This window comes from Budorcas taxicolor, unplaced genomic scaffold (genome assembly GCF_023091745.1).
Source record: "Budorcas taxicolor isolate Tak-1 unplaced genomic scaffold, Takin1.1 scaffold315, whole genome shotgun sequence".
NCBI classification, from domain to species: Eukaryota; Metazoa; Chordata; class Mammalia; order Artiodactyla; family Bovidae; genus Budorcas; species Budorcas taxicolor.
The window spans coordinates 17286-31846 of NW_026292055.1; the positions used below are offsets into that span (position 1 = coordinate 17286).

At 48.4% G+C, this 14561-nt stretch overlaps 2 protein-coding genes across 2 annotated transcripts; both read left to right on the forward strand.

Annotated features, from left to right (window-relative positions):
* Nucleotides 1–8016: 8016 nt before the first annotated feature.
* Nucleotides 8017–9213, forward strand: LOC128071275 (proline-rich protein 30-like). Its single transcript, XM_052664167.1, has one exon. The coding sequence runs from the start codon at nucleotides 8017–8019 to the stop codon at nucleotides 9211–9213; it is 1197 nt and encodes a 398-aa protein (XP_052520127.1).
* Nucleotides 9214–10476: 1263 nt separating this feature from the next.
* LOC128071265 (prolactin regulatory element-binding protein) lies at nucleotides 10477–14558 on the forward strand. Its single transcript, XM_052664156.1, has 9 exons — nucleotides 10477–10830; nucleotides 11604–11796; nucleotides 11984–12204; nucleotides 12394–12474; nucleotides 12575–12699; nucleotides 12906–13079; nucleotides 13210–13282; nucleotides 13473–13632; nucleotides 13809–14558. Exons 1-9 carry the CDS (start codon nucleotides 10696–10698, stop codon nucleotides 13901–13903), a joined length of 1257 nt encoding a protein of 418 aa, XP_052520116.1. The 5' UTR covers nucleotides 10477–10695; the 3' UTR covers nucleotides 13904–14558.
* Nucleotides 14559–14561: the final 3 nt, after the last annotated feature.

Below are 14561 nucleotides of genomic sequence, written 5' to 3' on the forward strand. Positions count from 1 at the left end.
TCATGTATGGATGTGAGAGTTGGACTGTGAAGAAAGCTGAGCGCCGAAGAATTGATGCTTTTGAACTGTGGTGTTGGAGAAGACTCTTGAGAGTCCCTTGGACTGCAAGGAGATCCAACCAGTCCATTCTGAAGGAGATCAGCCCTGGGGTTTCTTTGGAAGGAATGATGCTGAAGCTGAAACTCCAGTACTTTAGCCACCTCATGTGAAGAGTTGACTCATTGGAAAAGACTCTGATGCTGGGAGGGATTGGGGGCAGGAGGAGAAGGGGATGACAGAGGATGAGATGGCTGGATGGCATCACGGACTCAATGGACATGAGTCTGAGTGAACTCCGGGAGGTGGTGATGGACAGGGAGGCCTGGCGTGCTGCGATTCATGGGGTCGCACAGAGTCGGACACGACTGAGCGACTGGACTGAACTGAACCGAAAGACTGTATTTAGATACAAACAAGCACTCGAGGATAAAGCAAATCACATTGCTGAACTACAAAAGTGACTCACAGAGGGTCAGAACACACGAGTGCACATTATAGTTCCCACTTGGCACGTCTCCACAGCAGCCAGTTAGAGAGAATATATCGATCAGCTTTGGAAGAGCAAGAAAAGAATCATAGAGACAAATCTGATATACTCATGCCAGCATTGGCCAGAAAAGATAATGCTTTGCTCAACAGACTGTAAGTATTTCTGTTGAGATAAATGAAACTAACCTCTTAGCTTGGTGTTATCAGGCAATCAATTTATTAGTTTGCCCAACTTTCCTGGTTCTGAGACCGTGCATCAAGCCTCTTTCTGACCCCCAGGCAGTTCTGTCTACATGATTTGAGAGAATTGGTGATGTTGAAAGCAGTATGTCAATCCCTGCAACTATGATTTCTCATGGCAAATTAATTATGTGGATTCTGATTGCTTTTTGACTTCCCAAATAGACTATAAAGGGAGAATATGCAAATTATTTCCTGCCCATGTGAGCTACTTTTCAGGGTAAATTTATAAATTGACATTCTGGCACTTAGCTCAGGCTGTGTGTTTCAGTTGGCAGGGTCAACAGCTCATTTCTTATCCTGAAAAGTGAGAGTTCAGATATAACTGCCCTCCTTGATGACACAATATATATGCCACTTCTGGAAGCAACTCTCTAAAGAAGGCTTGCTTCTAAGAGGGAGAGTCCTGAGAACCTCACTGAAGACTGCAGTCCCTCCTTTCATGGATGAATTCATGGAAAAGCTCATGCCTGGTCTATCAATCTATCTTAAATTTATAGTATTCAACAACTGAGCTTCTCAGGTGGCTCAGTGGTAAAGAATCCACCTGCCAAGCAGGAGACGCAGGTTCGATCCCGGGGTCAGGAACATCTCCTGGAGAAGGAAATGGCAACCCATTCCAGTATTCTTACCTGGGAAATCCCATGGACAGAGGAGCCTGGCAGGCTATAGTCCATGGGTCACAAAAGTGTCAGACATGACTTAGTGACTAAACAGCAGCATTCAACAATTAGGCAGCAAAATCAATAAGGATATAGAAGACTTGAGAAACACAATATACTAAATAAACCTAACAGGCAATAAAAATCTTAACAGGCATCAAAGAACACTTAACAACAACAGATAAACAGTATTCCAAAGTGTTCATGGAACATTCTCCAGAACAGAACATATGTTAGGGCATAAAACTAGCCTCGGTAGATTTAGGAAGATAAAAATCTGACAAAGTAGGCTGCTGCCAGTGCCCCAGTCCCCACGGCAAGCCACTGCCGACCCCACCTCCTCAGGAGACCCTCTGACACTAGCAGTGACGAAGGACACCTGTGTTCTCCTGGGAGTGTTCCTGAATATCAGTACACGTACATTTTTTGAGCTTTTTGTGGAAACTGTCTACCCAGTTCCAGGGGGAATTACTTGTGGAGTTGTCACTTAAGTAATACATTCATGGGAGTATTTTGTTTTTTCTTACATTTTATCACACAGAGTTGTCTTGGTTCAACTGGTGTCTTCCCGGGTCCTGTTTGCCCAATTGTCCCTCCATTCTGTGCTTCAGGGAATGCTATGATGGACTCTATCTTGATGCAGTTGTCTCAGTTTAATAGCACAGACTTGAAGGAGTTTAAAGAGACTGGAAATCAATACTGCACACTACACATTTGCTTGGAATTGCACAGGAGAAAAAAAAAGGAGAAGAGAGAAACTTCATTCAGAGGTTTTGTTAGGTTACAGATGATCACATTAATCTAATTACTACTAGATAATGATACAGAGAAGGCGATGGCACCCCACTCCAGTACTCTTGCCTGGAAAACCCCATGGACAGAGGAGCCTGGTAGGCTGCAGTCCATGGGGTCGCGAAGAGTCAGACACGACTGAGCGATTTCCCTTTCACTTTTCACTTTCATGCATTGGAGAAGGAAATGGCAACCCACTCCAGTGTTTTTGCCTGGAGAATCTCAGAGATGGGGGAGCTTGGTGGGCTACCGTCTATAGAGTCACACAGAGTCGGACATGACTGAAGTGACTTAGCAGCAGCAGCAGATAATGATAATGTGGAACTTGAGTGATAATAGTGGATTTAAAACTAAAAAAAAAAAAAAAATCCAAAAATAGATATGCAAAAAGCAACAAAGGTTTACTGTATAGCACAGGGAACTTGTAATAATCTATAATGGAAAATTATTTCAAAAATAATATATGTGTATATGTATAACTGAATCACATACACAAAAAATAATTCTACTTTTTGAAATTCTGTAATGTTTATCTTTTGGCCAGCTTTTCTAAATGTCCTATGGACATCTAATAACAATGTATGAGATACAAAATTTTAAATAGATTTGTGTAGGATGTAAGATGAGTATAAACTAATTAAATATAAGTCTATTTAAATTATTAATGACATCATTCAAGATGCTATTCCTATTTTTTCTGCACTTTATAAAATATTCTCAGAGAAATATTAATATGTCTATGTATGATTATATGCTTTTTTCCTTATATTTCTTCTGATTTTTTGCTTTATGTATCTTTGTTTCTTTATTGTTAGGTGTCTAATGGTTTATGATGTCTATCTTCTTTGTGAATTATACCTTTTATCATTAAAAATATTCATCTTTGTTTCATTTAAAATAAATAAATAAATAAATAAAATCCTACACAGTATGTTCTCCAACCACAATGGAATAGAAATCAATAATAGAATAAATCTAGCAAATTCACAAATGTGTAGAAATTAAATAACATACTTCTAAATAATCAGTAAGTCAAAGAAGAAATTGCAAGCAAAAGTATAAATTATTTTGAGATTAATGAAAACCAAAAAACAACACACTAAAACTTATGGGATGCAGCTAAAGCAGTGGGGAAAAGGGAGAATTTATAGCTGTAAATGTCTACATTTTTAAAAGAAGAAAAATCTCAAACTAATGATCTAATCACATTTTAGGAAACCAGAAAGGGAAGAACAAACTAAGCTCAAAGCAAGTAGAAGAAAAGACATAATAAGGATCAGAACAAAAGCAAATGAAATAGAAAAATAATGGAGAAAATGAAAAAAAAAATTGGTTCTTTAAAAGGAACAACAAAATCAGCAAAACTTTATCTAGACTGACCAAGAATAAAAAAGAGGACTTTCCATAAGAGCAGGGAGAAGAAAAGGATGTCTGCTCTCATCAATTCTATTCAATGTCATTCTGCAGATTCTAGCAAGGCAACTAGTCAAGATTTGGGCAGGTAGGATAATGCTTTCCCCAAAGGTCCGTTTTTTAATCCCTGTAACCAGTGCAAATGTTAGGCTACCTGGGAAGGGGAAATTAAGATTGCTAATCTGCTGACTTTAAAATAGATTTTCCTGGATTATCCAGTTGGGCCCAATGGAATCACACAAGTACTTATAAATCGAAAAGAGAGGCAGAGGAGTTCAGAGTCAGAAGAAGGGTCATGGAGGGCTTCCCTGGTGGCTCAGTGGCAAAGAATCTGCCAACCAACGCAGGAGACACAGGTTCCATCCCTGGTCCAGGAGGATTCCACATGCCACGGAGCAACTAAGCCTGTGTGCCACAACTACTGAGCTTGTGCTCCAGAGCCAGGAGCCGCAACTACTGAGCCCACATGCTGCAGCTACTGAAAGCCCCACTCCCTAGAGCCTGTGCTCCACAACAAGAGAAGCCACTGCAATGAGTAGCCCACACAACTAGAGAGCAGCCCCTGCTCAATGCAACTAGAGAAAAGCCCTTGCAGCCACAAAGACCCAGCACAGCCAAAAATAACTAAATCAATTATATGTATATATATATAAAGAATGGTCATGGAGATACAACAGTGCTGGCTTTGAAGAGGAGAGGGAACTTGGGCAACCTGTAGAAGCTGGAAGAAGAAACAAGAAAATGGGTTCACCTGAGAGCCTCCAGAAAGGAATACAGCCCTGCCAACAGCTTGACTTTAGCCCAGTTAGACTCACGTTGGACTTCTAATCTGTAGGACTATGAGATAATATATCTCTGTTGTTTTAAGAAGCGAAGTATGAGGTGACTTGTTACAGGAACAACAGGAAACTGGAACAATGGTCAACAGAATTTTGACAAGGATACCCAGACAATTCACTGGAGAAAGAATAGACTTTTCAACAGTGTTGGGACAATTCTTTGGCATAAGAATGAAGTTGGGCCCCTACCTTGCAACACATACAAAAATTAACTCAAAGTGGATCAGAGATCTAAATTTAACAGGTAAATCTATAAAAGTCTTAGAAGAAAACAATAAATCTTTGTGACCCTAGTTTAGGCAATGTCTTAGATAAGATACCAAAAGGAAGCAAGAAGAGAAAAAAATAGATAAATTGGACTCTAATTTAAAAGATTTCATGAATCAAAGGAGACCATCAAGAAATTAAAAAGATTATCCAGAGAACAGAAAAAAATATTTGCAAATCATGTATCTGATAAGAGGGTTGTATATCCAGATAAGAGACTTCTTTATCCAAAATATATAAAGTGTCAGTCGCTCAGTCACGTCTGACTCTCTGCGACCCCTTGGACTGTAGCCTGCCAGGCTCCTCTCCAGGCAAGAATACTAGAATGGGTATCCATTCCCTTAAGAACACTAAAAATTCAACAATAAGAACACAAAAAAAAACCTAACTAAAATAAGGGCCAAAGATTTGAATAGATATTTCTCTTAAGAAGATAAACAGCCAATAAGCACATAAAAAATGCTCACCATCATTAGTCATTAGTGATACGTAAATCAAAATCCTAATATTATATTACTTCACGCCCACTGCTGCTGCTGCTGCTGCTGCTGCTGCTAAGTCGCTTCAGTTGTGTCCGACTCTGTTCGACCCCAGAGATGGCAGCCTACCAGGCTCTTCTGTCCCTGGGATTCTCCAGGCAAGAACACTGGAGTGGGTTGCTATTTCCTTCTCCAATGCATGAGAGTGAAAAGTGAAAGTGAAGTTGCTCAGTCGTCTCCGACTTCGCGATCCCATGGACTAGGATTGCTAAAACAAAAAAGACAGACAATAGCATGTGTTGGTGAGGATAGGAAAACTTGAAAGCATTGTACCTTGCTGGTGGGATTTGAACATGATACAATTAATTTGGAAGATTGTTTGGCAGCTTCTCAAAATGTTAAATATAGACTTATCATGTGATTCAGCAATTCTATTTACCGAGATCTACTCAAGATCAATGAAAACATACGTCCATACAAACTTGCACAAGAATTTTCACAGCAGCCTTGCTCATAATTGACAAAAAAAAGTAAAACCAACAAAACTGAATGGGAAAACAAAATGTGGTATTTCCATATAATAAAATATTATTTGGCGATGAAAAGGAATAAAGTAACAATACATGCTGCAACATGTAGGAACCTTGAAAACATAATGCCAAGTGAAAGAAGTCAGACACAAAAGGCCACATATTGTATGATTCCACTCATAAAATGTCTAAAATATGCAAATCCATAGAAACAGAAAGCAGATTTAAGGAACTGGGTGGGAGGGGGCAATGAGTGACTGTGGGTATGAAATTTCTTTGGGGGAGATATAAAAATGGTCTAAAATTATATTGTGGTGATAGTTGCACAACCCTGTGGGTATAACAAAAAAACACACTTTAAGTGAGTGAACTGTATGGTGTGTGAATTATATCTCAGTAAAGCCATTAAGAAAGTAGATGTAAAAGCATATAAGTAGGATGTCCCTGGCAGTCCAGTGGTTAAGACTTCATGCTTCCAATGCAGAGGACATGGGTTTGATCTCTGGTTGGGGAACTGAGATCCCACATGCCATGTGGCATGGCCTAAAAATTTAACAACAAAAAAAGTGAACAAACAAACAAACAAACAAAAATCCATATAAGCATATCCAAAGAGAGTAGAACTTAACTGTTCTCATCTCCCCGCCAAATATGTAGATGTAAATAAATGAGGTAAAGGATGTATTCATTAACAGTTGGGAGAATTCCTTTCCTGGTGTATCAAATATCACTAAATACACTTAAGATGTATTATAATTTTATTTAGGAATTATACTGTGATAAAGCTAAAAATTATAAAACACAACTGATTTTATTTTTAAAAAAAGCAAACATATAAGCATATCCAAGGGCGGAAAGGTGTGGACCATGAACCACAGTCAGAAAGCAAAAAACAGGAAGTTGAAGGGAGCGCCCAGCCCAGAGAGGTTGTACAGTTGGGGAGAACCCTGGCTGGAGGAGGTGTTGGGAGCTGTAAAGTACAAGCGCAGAGGTGGGGACTAGGCCCAGGAGAGACTGAATGCCCCAAAGAACCGTGCTTGCTTAAGTTTTGTCAAGAGCCAGCCTTCGAATGATCTCTGAGAGAAGGTCCTAGAGCCGTGACGAGGAGAGCCTATGATGTCAGCACCCGGCCTTTGTGACATAGGCGCTAGGTGCCAGGGAGAACTGCTCCAGGAGATGGGGCTCCCAGCTCCCAAGGGGGGCGGCAACACCGCCCCTTAGACACAGTCTCTGGCTCCCAGAGGCTTTCACCAGCTGGCCCCACTGCTACTGCTGCTACTGAGTGTGAAAAGCCATCTGGGTTGGGGCCAGGCTGAGTCAGAGGACATCAGCGTGAGGGAAGACAGGGATTAGGGCCACCAGAGTGCCACGAAACCAGGATGCTTGCAGAATCTGTGATTTGGATTTAAGAGAACGAAAACCCATAACAGAAGACCTCCTCCTGGCTGAACAAGGACTGAGGGCAAGACTCAGACCAAAATCTGAGTCAGAGTGAGTTTAGGGTGACAGACGCTGGGGGCAGAGAGGGGCATATCCACCGTTTGTTGACTGTATTTCCCTCTCTCCAAGGTCCTCTCTTCGCTGAAGTGCCTTGAGAAACAGCCCAGAGGAACCTTTATTGGTAAGAGTTCCCAGGAACAGAACACCCTCAATTCCTAGTTCCATCTCAGTCTCCATCTCCCAATTTCCCTCTTCTAACTCCATCCTCTCCACCCTACCCTCCCTTCCATCTCCTCTCCTCCTCCATTCTCACCTTCTCTGGAGCTTTTTGCCAGCTCTTCTGACCCCAGGGGTGATATGGATTTAGGATCGTGGCGAACCAGCCTGTACATAGTGCATAAGCCAGAGCCAGAAATGGACCCAGTCTCCCTGTGTCACGGGCTCTGTTTCCTTCTCTACAGATCCTATGGGCTGTGTCGTCCCCCTGGCCCACCCAGATAACTGTTGCTGCCCCTCAGCTCCCAAGAGGCAGCTCAGATCCTCCGTGCCCTCCACCCCTCATCAATGGCTGGCTGCAAAGAAGTGAGAGACCACATTTAGAGCCAAGCTCCTGCCCAGACACTCAGAGAACCTGCTGCTCCAGGGCTGGGTGGCTCCTTCGTATGCCACCAAGAGCCACACCAACACCAGGCTGGAGCCACATTCTGTGCACAGAAGGTTTTGATTTCTCAGCCACTTCAGGCTTGAGAGATAACTGGTCTTGCATCTGCCAGGTCTCTCATCTCTGGTCTTGACTCCCCAGTCCCTTCCTGAAGGATTCAAGGCAATGTTGCCTCCAAACAAGGCCCAGGTGTTGCTACAGAACACAGCGTCCCCTGGGCGGCCCCCTCAGGGCCCCTCACAAACTGCAGACTCCCTTTTCTATAACCTACAACCTCAGCCTTGCCAACAATCACTCCGCTCCACCCGGCCATCTTGCTCTCCTCCCCCACGGTCCCACTCTGCGGGCTCCCATCTCTACTCTTCTGACTCAAATTCGGACTTTGTCTTACATCCCTACTCTTCTTCTCTCTCAAATTCCCCCACTTTCTTTCATCAGAATTGCCTCTCTCTCTCCCCTCCCTGTTCTTCCTCGCCTTCCCGCCAGCTATACCCCTCTGCTACCCTCACTCACTCCTCGCCCTCTCAGCCACAGAACTCCTCTTTCCCCCGCTCACCTTGCCAGTCGCCTTTCCACCTCGAAGATCTACCTACCTCCACTCTCACGTCCCCGAGCCCCAGCCCACCTTCTCGTGGGGTCCACTCTAACAGCCAGGCATGGCACTCGCATCAGTACAGGAACACCAGGTCCCCTGGGGTGGAGGGGGCATGCATGGCAAGCGGGAAGGACCCTGCAGAGTTCAAGGACCCAGGAGCCCTGGCCCAAGCCCTGGTGCTCCATCTGGGGCACCGTCGTATCGCCCACGACTTGCAGCTACTGCTTTTGCAGCGCCTGTGGCTAGGCCAAACCGACAAGGCCCCTGTCGTGGAGTACCCTGTATGCCTGGTGTGTCTCCAGCTCCGCACCCCCTCTTGCCCCATCCCCAGATACAGGACTGGACCCAGGCTGCTTGCTTTCCCCCAGCTGCTGCCCTGTGCCCAGGGCAAGAAATCCGGACCGCTCCGCATGGGCATTGGCTTTGGCCTCCGCCTGCCTCAGGGCCAGGCCAAGGCTCTGCATCTGCTGTCAAAAAGAAGGCCGGAGGAAGCAGGGCTTCAGGCCAAGGCTGCTCAGGCCAGTGGGTGTCAAGCCCAGGTAGCTCAAGCCCCAGCAGCTCCGGCCCAGGCAGATCTAGGGCCAGGCATCCTCTCCCAGAACGGGAGCCTCAGGTCTGTAGGCTGCCAGTCACTAAACTCCACAAGCCATTCAGGGTCTCTAACTCAGGCACTAAAACAGGCTACGGTCCGCTCGAAGCCCAGGCCTTCCTCTGCCCCAAAGAGACCTGCCTCTCCAGGGCCCATTCCCCAAAAGTCACCACTCTAGTTCTAGAGCCACGGAGGCCCCCTGGAGCACCTCCTCTGAATCCCACCAGCCCTGCCCGGCCCCAGACCTCAGGGAGCCCCCGAGACACTCTGAAGGGCTGGCTGGCTGGAGGTCAGGTGTGTTCTCCAGTCCTGAATCCTGGGAGCCCCTTGTGGAGTCTGCTTTCTCCTGGCTGAAGAGGACCAAGGGCATCTCAGGCCCCACTCAGCCTTCTGTGTATCCAATTAAAAAAAAAAAAAAAGCCTGCCCCTGCAAAACTTGTGTTTGTGTCTTGCTGAGCAGATACTGTGGGTGGCTGTACCTTCAGGGTGACCAGAACCCAACAAGGGGTGCAGGAGAGTCAAAGTTAACAGAATGGTCAAGGAGAGTGCGTGCGGTATATCTGAAGAGGTCAAGGGACCCACAAGACTTGAGCAACTGAGAGGTGCAGAAGGCTCTGCCAGGCCCTTCAAACATTTAACTCAATTTGGTGGGACAGTTAATGGCATCCCCAGAGATGAAGCCACTGGGCCCCCTCCTCTGATTGCACCTCAGATTAACAAAGACTCATGCTGATGTCGCCAGGGGAGCAGCAGGAGGTGTTTCCTTGAAGGGAAGGGTTCACTGCAGAGAAACAGGGAATCCCCACATTGGATGGAGATCAAAAACCCAAAGGCCCTCTCAGGAGGATGGGGGCTAGGCAGAGACCTTCAACTGCCTGGGGGCCAACTTGCCTATCTAGCCATGAACCCTGAGGTGCCTGGACTGGGTGGGGGGCATAGAGAATGGCCAGCCCCAACCTCTGCAAACTTCGGAGGATTGGTGTTCATTGTAAAGAGTAGCTTCCTCATACTAGGAAGCAGTGGCATCGGGATTTGAAGCCAAGTTTCTTTTCAAGTCCACGCTGCCTCCGTTTAAGAGGCAAGAGAGCCAGGAGTGTGACCTTGGATGAATCACTTTGTCTCGGGGCGGGGCGGTAAGCGTAGGGCTACTGCCTGACGAGTCTGCAAGTCACTCTTGAAGTGTGGACAGCCCTGATCCAAGGATTTATTAAAGGCTTATTAACCTCCCTTAATCTTTTGGCCTGCCCCCGCCCCAAGCCAGACGTTTCCGTGAAGCGGCCGCCCGCCTCCACCGCCCCGCAGAAATATGGCGTAGCCTGCCATCATCTGAAAGCGGAGAACGGAATTCATACACCCCCGTTCCGCCAGCCACAGGCGGGCTAGTGCTGACGCGTATCGGCGGCTCTGCGCCTGCGCGAGGAGAGCGGGCTTGGTGCGCCTGCGCGCTGCGAGTCTGCGAGACAGGGTTAGACCGCCCCTGGCAGTGTTAGGGCTTCTTACGGTGTGATTAGAGTTTCGGCAGCTCGGCGGGTGAGAAGGGTCTGGAGTCTTCCCGGCAGCGACCGGACCAAGGTCCACAGCGGCCGGGACAGCAGGCGAAGGTCGGGCGCGGCATGTCCCGGGGACCTCGGCGCCGACAGTGAAGCGCGCGGCGAGCGGGATGGGTCGGCGCCGGACGCCAGAGCTGTACCGGGCCCCGTTCCCGTTGTACGCGCTTCGGGTCGACCCCAGCGCGGGGCTGCTCATAGCTGCGGGCGGAGGAGGTGCCGCCAAGACCGGCATAAAGAATGGCGTGGTGAGTATACAGGCCCGATGGGGCCGGGTCTCACAGCGGGCTGAGGGCGATTCCCGGAGGTCTGGGAGCGGGCCGCACCCCTGCTTCGGACCCTGCCCCTCCCGGGTGGGAACCGCGGCGTGCCGGGCGTCCCGGTGCGAATTTGTCTTGAACCATTCACTGGTGAATTGAGAGGCTCCTAAAGTGAAAACTGCACACAGCGCTGCCTAGGCAGGAACGCTTCAATTCGATCTCAGGAATCAACTCCAGGGATCGTAACCTGGCTTTCTTGGGGAGGCTACATAAGATTTGTCTGTCTGCCCACTGGTAGCGGCGAGAGTGAAATACAAGCTAGGATTCTTCACTCTTTTGAGAGTTATGTTGTTCTGCAGACTAGACGTGATAATCCCAGCCTTGCTTGCTGTACGCAAGAAAGTGAAAAAAAGTGAAAGTGATAGTCGCTCAGTCGTGTCCAACTGTGCTACTCCATGGACTGTAGACCGACAGGCTTCTCTTTCCATGGAATTCTTCAGGCAAAAATACTGGAGAGGGTAGCCATTCCCTTCTCCAGGGGATCTTCCCAACCCAGGGATCAAACCTGGGTCTCCTACATTGCAGTAGATTCTTTACCGTCTGAGCCACCAGCGAAGACCAGTACGCATGAGTGAGGCTCAAAAAAGAAAAAAGTTTGGAAAAAGTCTTTAAACTAGAAAATGCAGGTTCAGACTACAGGATGTAAGTTTGCCCTTGAGGTGCTCTCTGAACCTTACTTGTCCTGGTTCCCTCTCCCACAGCACTTTCTGCAGCTGGAGCAGATTAATGGGCGCCTCAGCGCCTCTTTACTACACTCTCATGACACAGAGACACGGGCCACCATGAACTTGGCTCTGGCTGGTAACATCCTTGCTGCAGGGCAGGATGCCCACTGTCAGCTCCTGCGCTTCCAGATCCATCAGCAGAAGGGCAAAAACAAGGCAGAGAAGGCAGGTGAGAGCCTCCCCGCTAGCTTTGGGCAAAGGGTTAAATTAATGAATTCTTGCTCATCTTGGTCTCTGAAGAAGTAGGGCTGGAGGTGGGATTATGGCAGCAAGAGAGAAGCTGATGTTCACCCCTGGAAAGGGCCAGTAGGACTTATTCTAGAAGCCTGGAACCTGGCAGGCTGTTTGTGTTGCAGGTTCCAAGGAGCAGGGGCCTCGACAAAGGAAAGGGGCAGCCCCAGCAGAGAAGAAGTCTGGCGCTGAAACCCACCAGGAGGGGGTGGAATTCAGCGTAGAGAATTTGCACGAAGTGCAGACAGACTTCAGCCATGATCCACTGCAGAAAGTTGTGTGCTTCAACCATGATAATACCTTGCTTGCCACTGGAGGGACAGATGGCTGCGTTCGTGTCTGGAAGGTGTGGTTTGGGGAGGTAGAGGATGAGTGTCAGTAACAGCAAGGCCAGAATTGTGAGAAACTGAACCTGGGTCCTGGGCAACTTGTGAGTAAAGCTTGCACTGAGTGGCCATTAGTAGAGAAGAGGAGTGGGTATCATTTGCACTCTTGCCGGGTACATAGGCTGACTGTGGTGGTGGTTTGGCTGCAGGTACCCACCTTAGAGAAGGTTCTGGAGTTCAAAGCCCATGAAGGGGAGATTGAAGACCTAGCTCTGGGGCCTGATGGCAAGGTGAGGAGGTGAGAGGGTGGAGAAAGTAGGTGATGATGATGCTTGTCCAGTAAGTGGATCCCCCTAACTGTCCATCCTTGGAATCTTGATTCCTGACTAGTTGGTAACTGTGGGCTGGGACCTTAAGGCCTCCGTGTGGCAGAAGGATCAGCTGGTGACACAGCTGCACTGGCAAGAGAACGGACCCACGTTTTCTAACACGCCTTATCGCTACCAGGCCTGCAGGTGTGAAGACCCCAGAGGGTGGCTGAAAGAGGCACAGCCTAGATGTGGTGGGGGAGTGGGAAAAGGATCAGGGGGAGGCTGGTGGGGAGGGGATCGGAGCCTTGTTGGGTGTTACCCCAGACCTGACCAGGGTACAGGAGGGCACAGACCTCTGAGGAGGGCTGGGCAGGCCCCGGGAGCTGAACAGCCTCTGGCTCGGCCCCCAGGTTTGGGCAGGTTCCAGACCAGCCTGCCAGTCTGCGACTCTTCACGGTGCAGATTCCCCACAAGCGTCTGCGCCAGCCCCCGCCCTGCTACCTCACAGCCTGGGATGCCTCCACATTCCTGCCCCTTCGGACCAGGCCCTGTGGCCATGAAGTCATCTCCTGCCTTAGTGTCAGGTATGAGACAGTGGTGGCTTGGCTGGGTGTGAGGGTGCCCGGGGCAGCCTGAGGAGACGTGCTGCCCACATCCCTGGAGACTGTTGCTGCTGCACAGGATTCCAGGACAGTGAGCGTTTTTTTGTTACAGTGAATCGGGCACTTTTCTGGGCCTGGGCACGGTCACTGGCTCTGTTGCCATCTACATAGCTTTCTCGCTCCAGGTAATGGATGGACCTGGGCACAGCCCTGAGGGCTCTCTGGGGTAGAGATTCTAGGCCTCCTTTTTCACTGAGTGTGCACGAAAGTGTCGGGCCCAGCCTGTAGAGGGAAAGTCTGGGGGCAGAGGGTGTGTTTTCCAGAAGGAATCTTCCAAACTGGGCTTTCCCTCACTAGCTTTCCTCTTGTCCCCAGCGTCTGTACTATGTGAAGGAGGCCCATGGCATTGTAGTGACAGATGTGGCCTTTCTGCCTGAGAAAGGTCGTGGTCCAGAGCTCCTTGGGTCCCACGAAACTGCTCTGTTCTCTGTGGCTGTGGATAGTCGTTGCCAGCTGCACCTGCTGCCCTCACGACGTGAGTCCCTGAGGTGGGGTGGGGGTACCACTCCCCCTTTAGCTGGAGCAGAAACTTGCCCCTCGGAGAATAGGATGCTTGTCTATAGTCACCTGTCCCCTCCTTGAATGGTTCTGTTCTCCAGGCTGCAATGCCACTCCTTTGCCTTCTGAATTCTTCCCTTCTCCCTCCTGCAGGAAGTGCTCCTGTGTGGCTGCTGTTGCTGCTGTGTGTTGGGCTTATTGTTATGACTATCCTGCTGCTCCAGAGTGCCTTTCCAGGTTTTCTTTAGTCTCCCTGCTCCCAGGGAACCAGGGGCCTGGACACTGCCACCTTCTAGACCAGAACGGGGGCCTGGACCCCACTGCTCACTCCACCTGGGTCCACAGCTGAGGTTGCCACGGATAAGACTGATGGGCAGTGCCTGCCCTTCCCATTTAAAGCCTGGCTCTGGCCCTGTGCAACCCTGAGTCCTGGGAACCTTGCATTCATCATCTGTGGATCCGCCCAGGACAGTGGTGTCTGAGGGCCAGGCCGTACCACTTGCCTCCTTCCCTCTGTCTACCAGGGGCTCCAGAGTTGAGCTTGAACTTTTTCTCCAGAAATATGTGAAGATGCCCAAGAACTTGGAGGCACTGCTGTGCTGTCCTTCCTGCAGAAACAATCATTTTCTCCTCGTACCCCACAGCCTTGTGGCCAGTTGCTCTTCACATGAGCCCCTGGAATTTGCTGGGGGCCTGCACTGGCCTGGGACTTGCTATTAGGGAAGGAAGGAGCAGAATGAAGATCCAGGCAGTAATCTTTGGGTTCCACTGGGTAGCTCCAAGCCCACCAGGCCATATGCAATAAGTTCCTAGAGAGTCTGCCCTAGCCTTGAGGAAAGGGAAAAGGAACTTTAGCCCATTTGGCAGGAAAAGTTGATATTTAATAAACAAGGAAAGACTGAACTA

Coding starts and splice junctions, on each gene's coding strand:
- LOC128071275 (XM_052664167.1), top strand. CDS start 8,017: ATGTTGCCTCCAAACAAGGCCCAGGTGTTGCTACAGAACACAGCGTCC.
- LOC128071265 (XM_052664156.1), top strand. CDS start 10,696: ATGGGTCGGCGCCGGACGCCAGAGCTGTACCGGGCCCCGTTCCCGTTG. Junction 11,797..11,983: donor AAACAAGGCAGAGAAGGCAG/GTGAGAGCCTCC, acceptor TTTGTGTTGCAG/GTTCCAAGGAGCAGGGGCCT. Junction 12,205..12,393: donor GCTGCGTTCGTGTCTGGAAG/GTGTGGTTTGGG, acceptor GTTTGGCTGCAG/GTACCCACCTTAGAGAAGGT.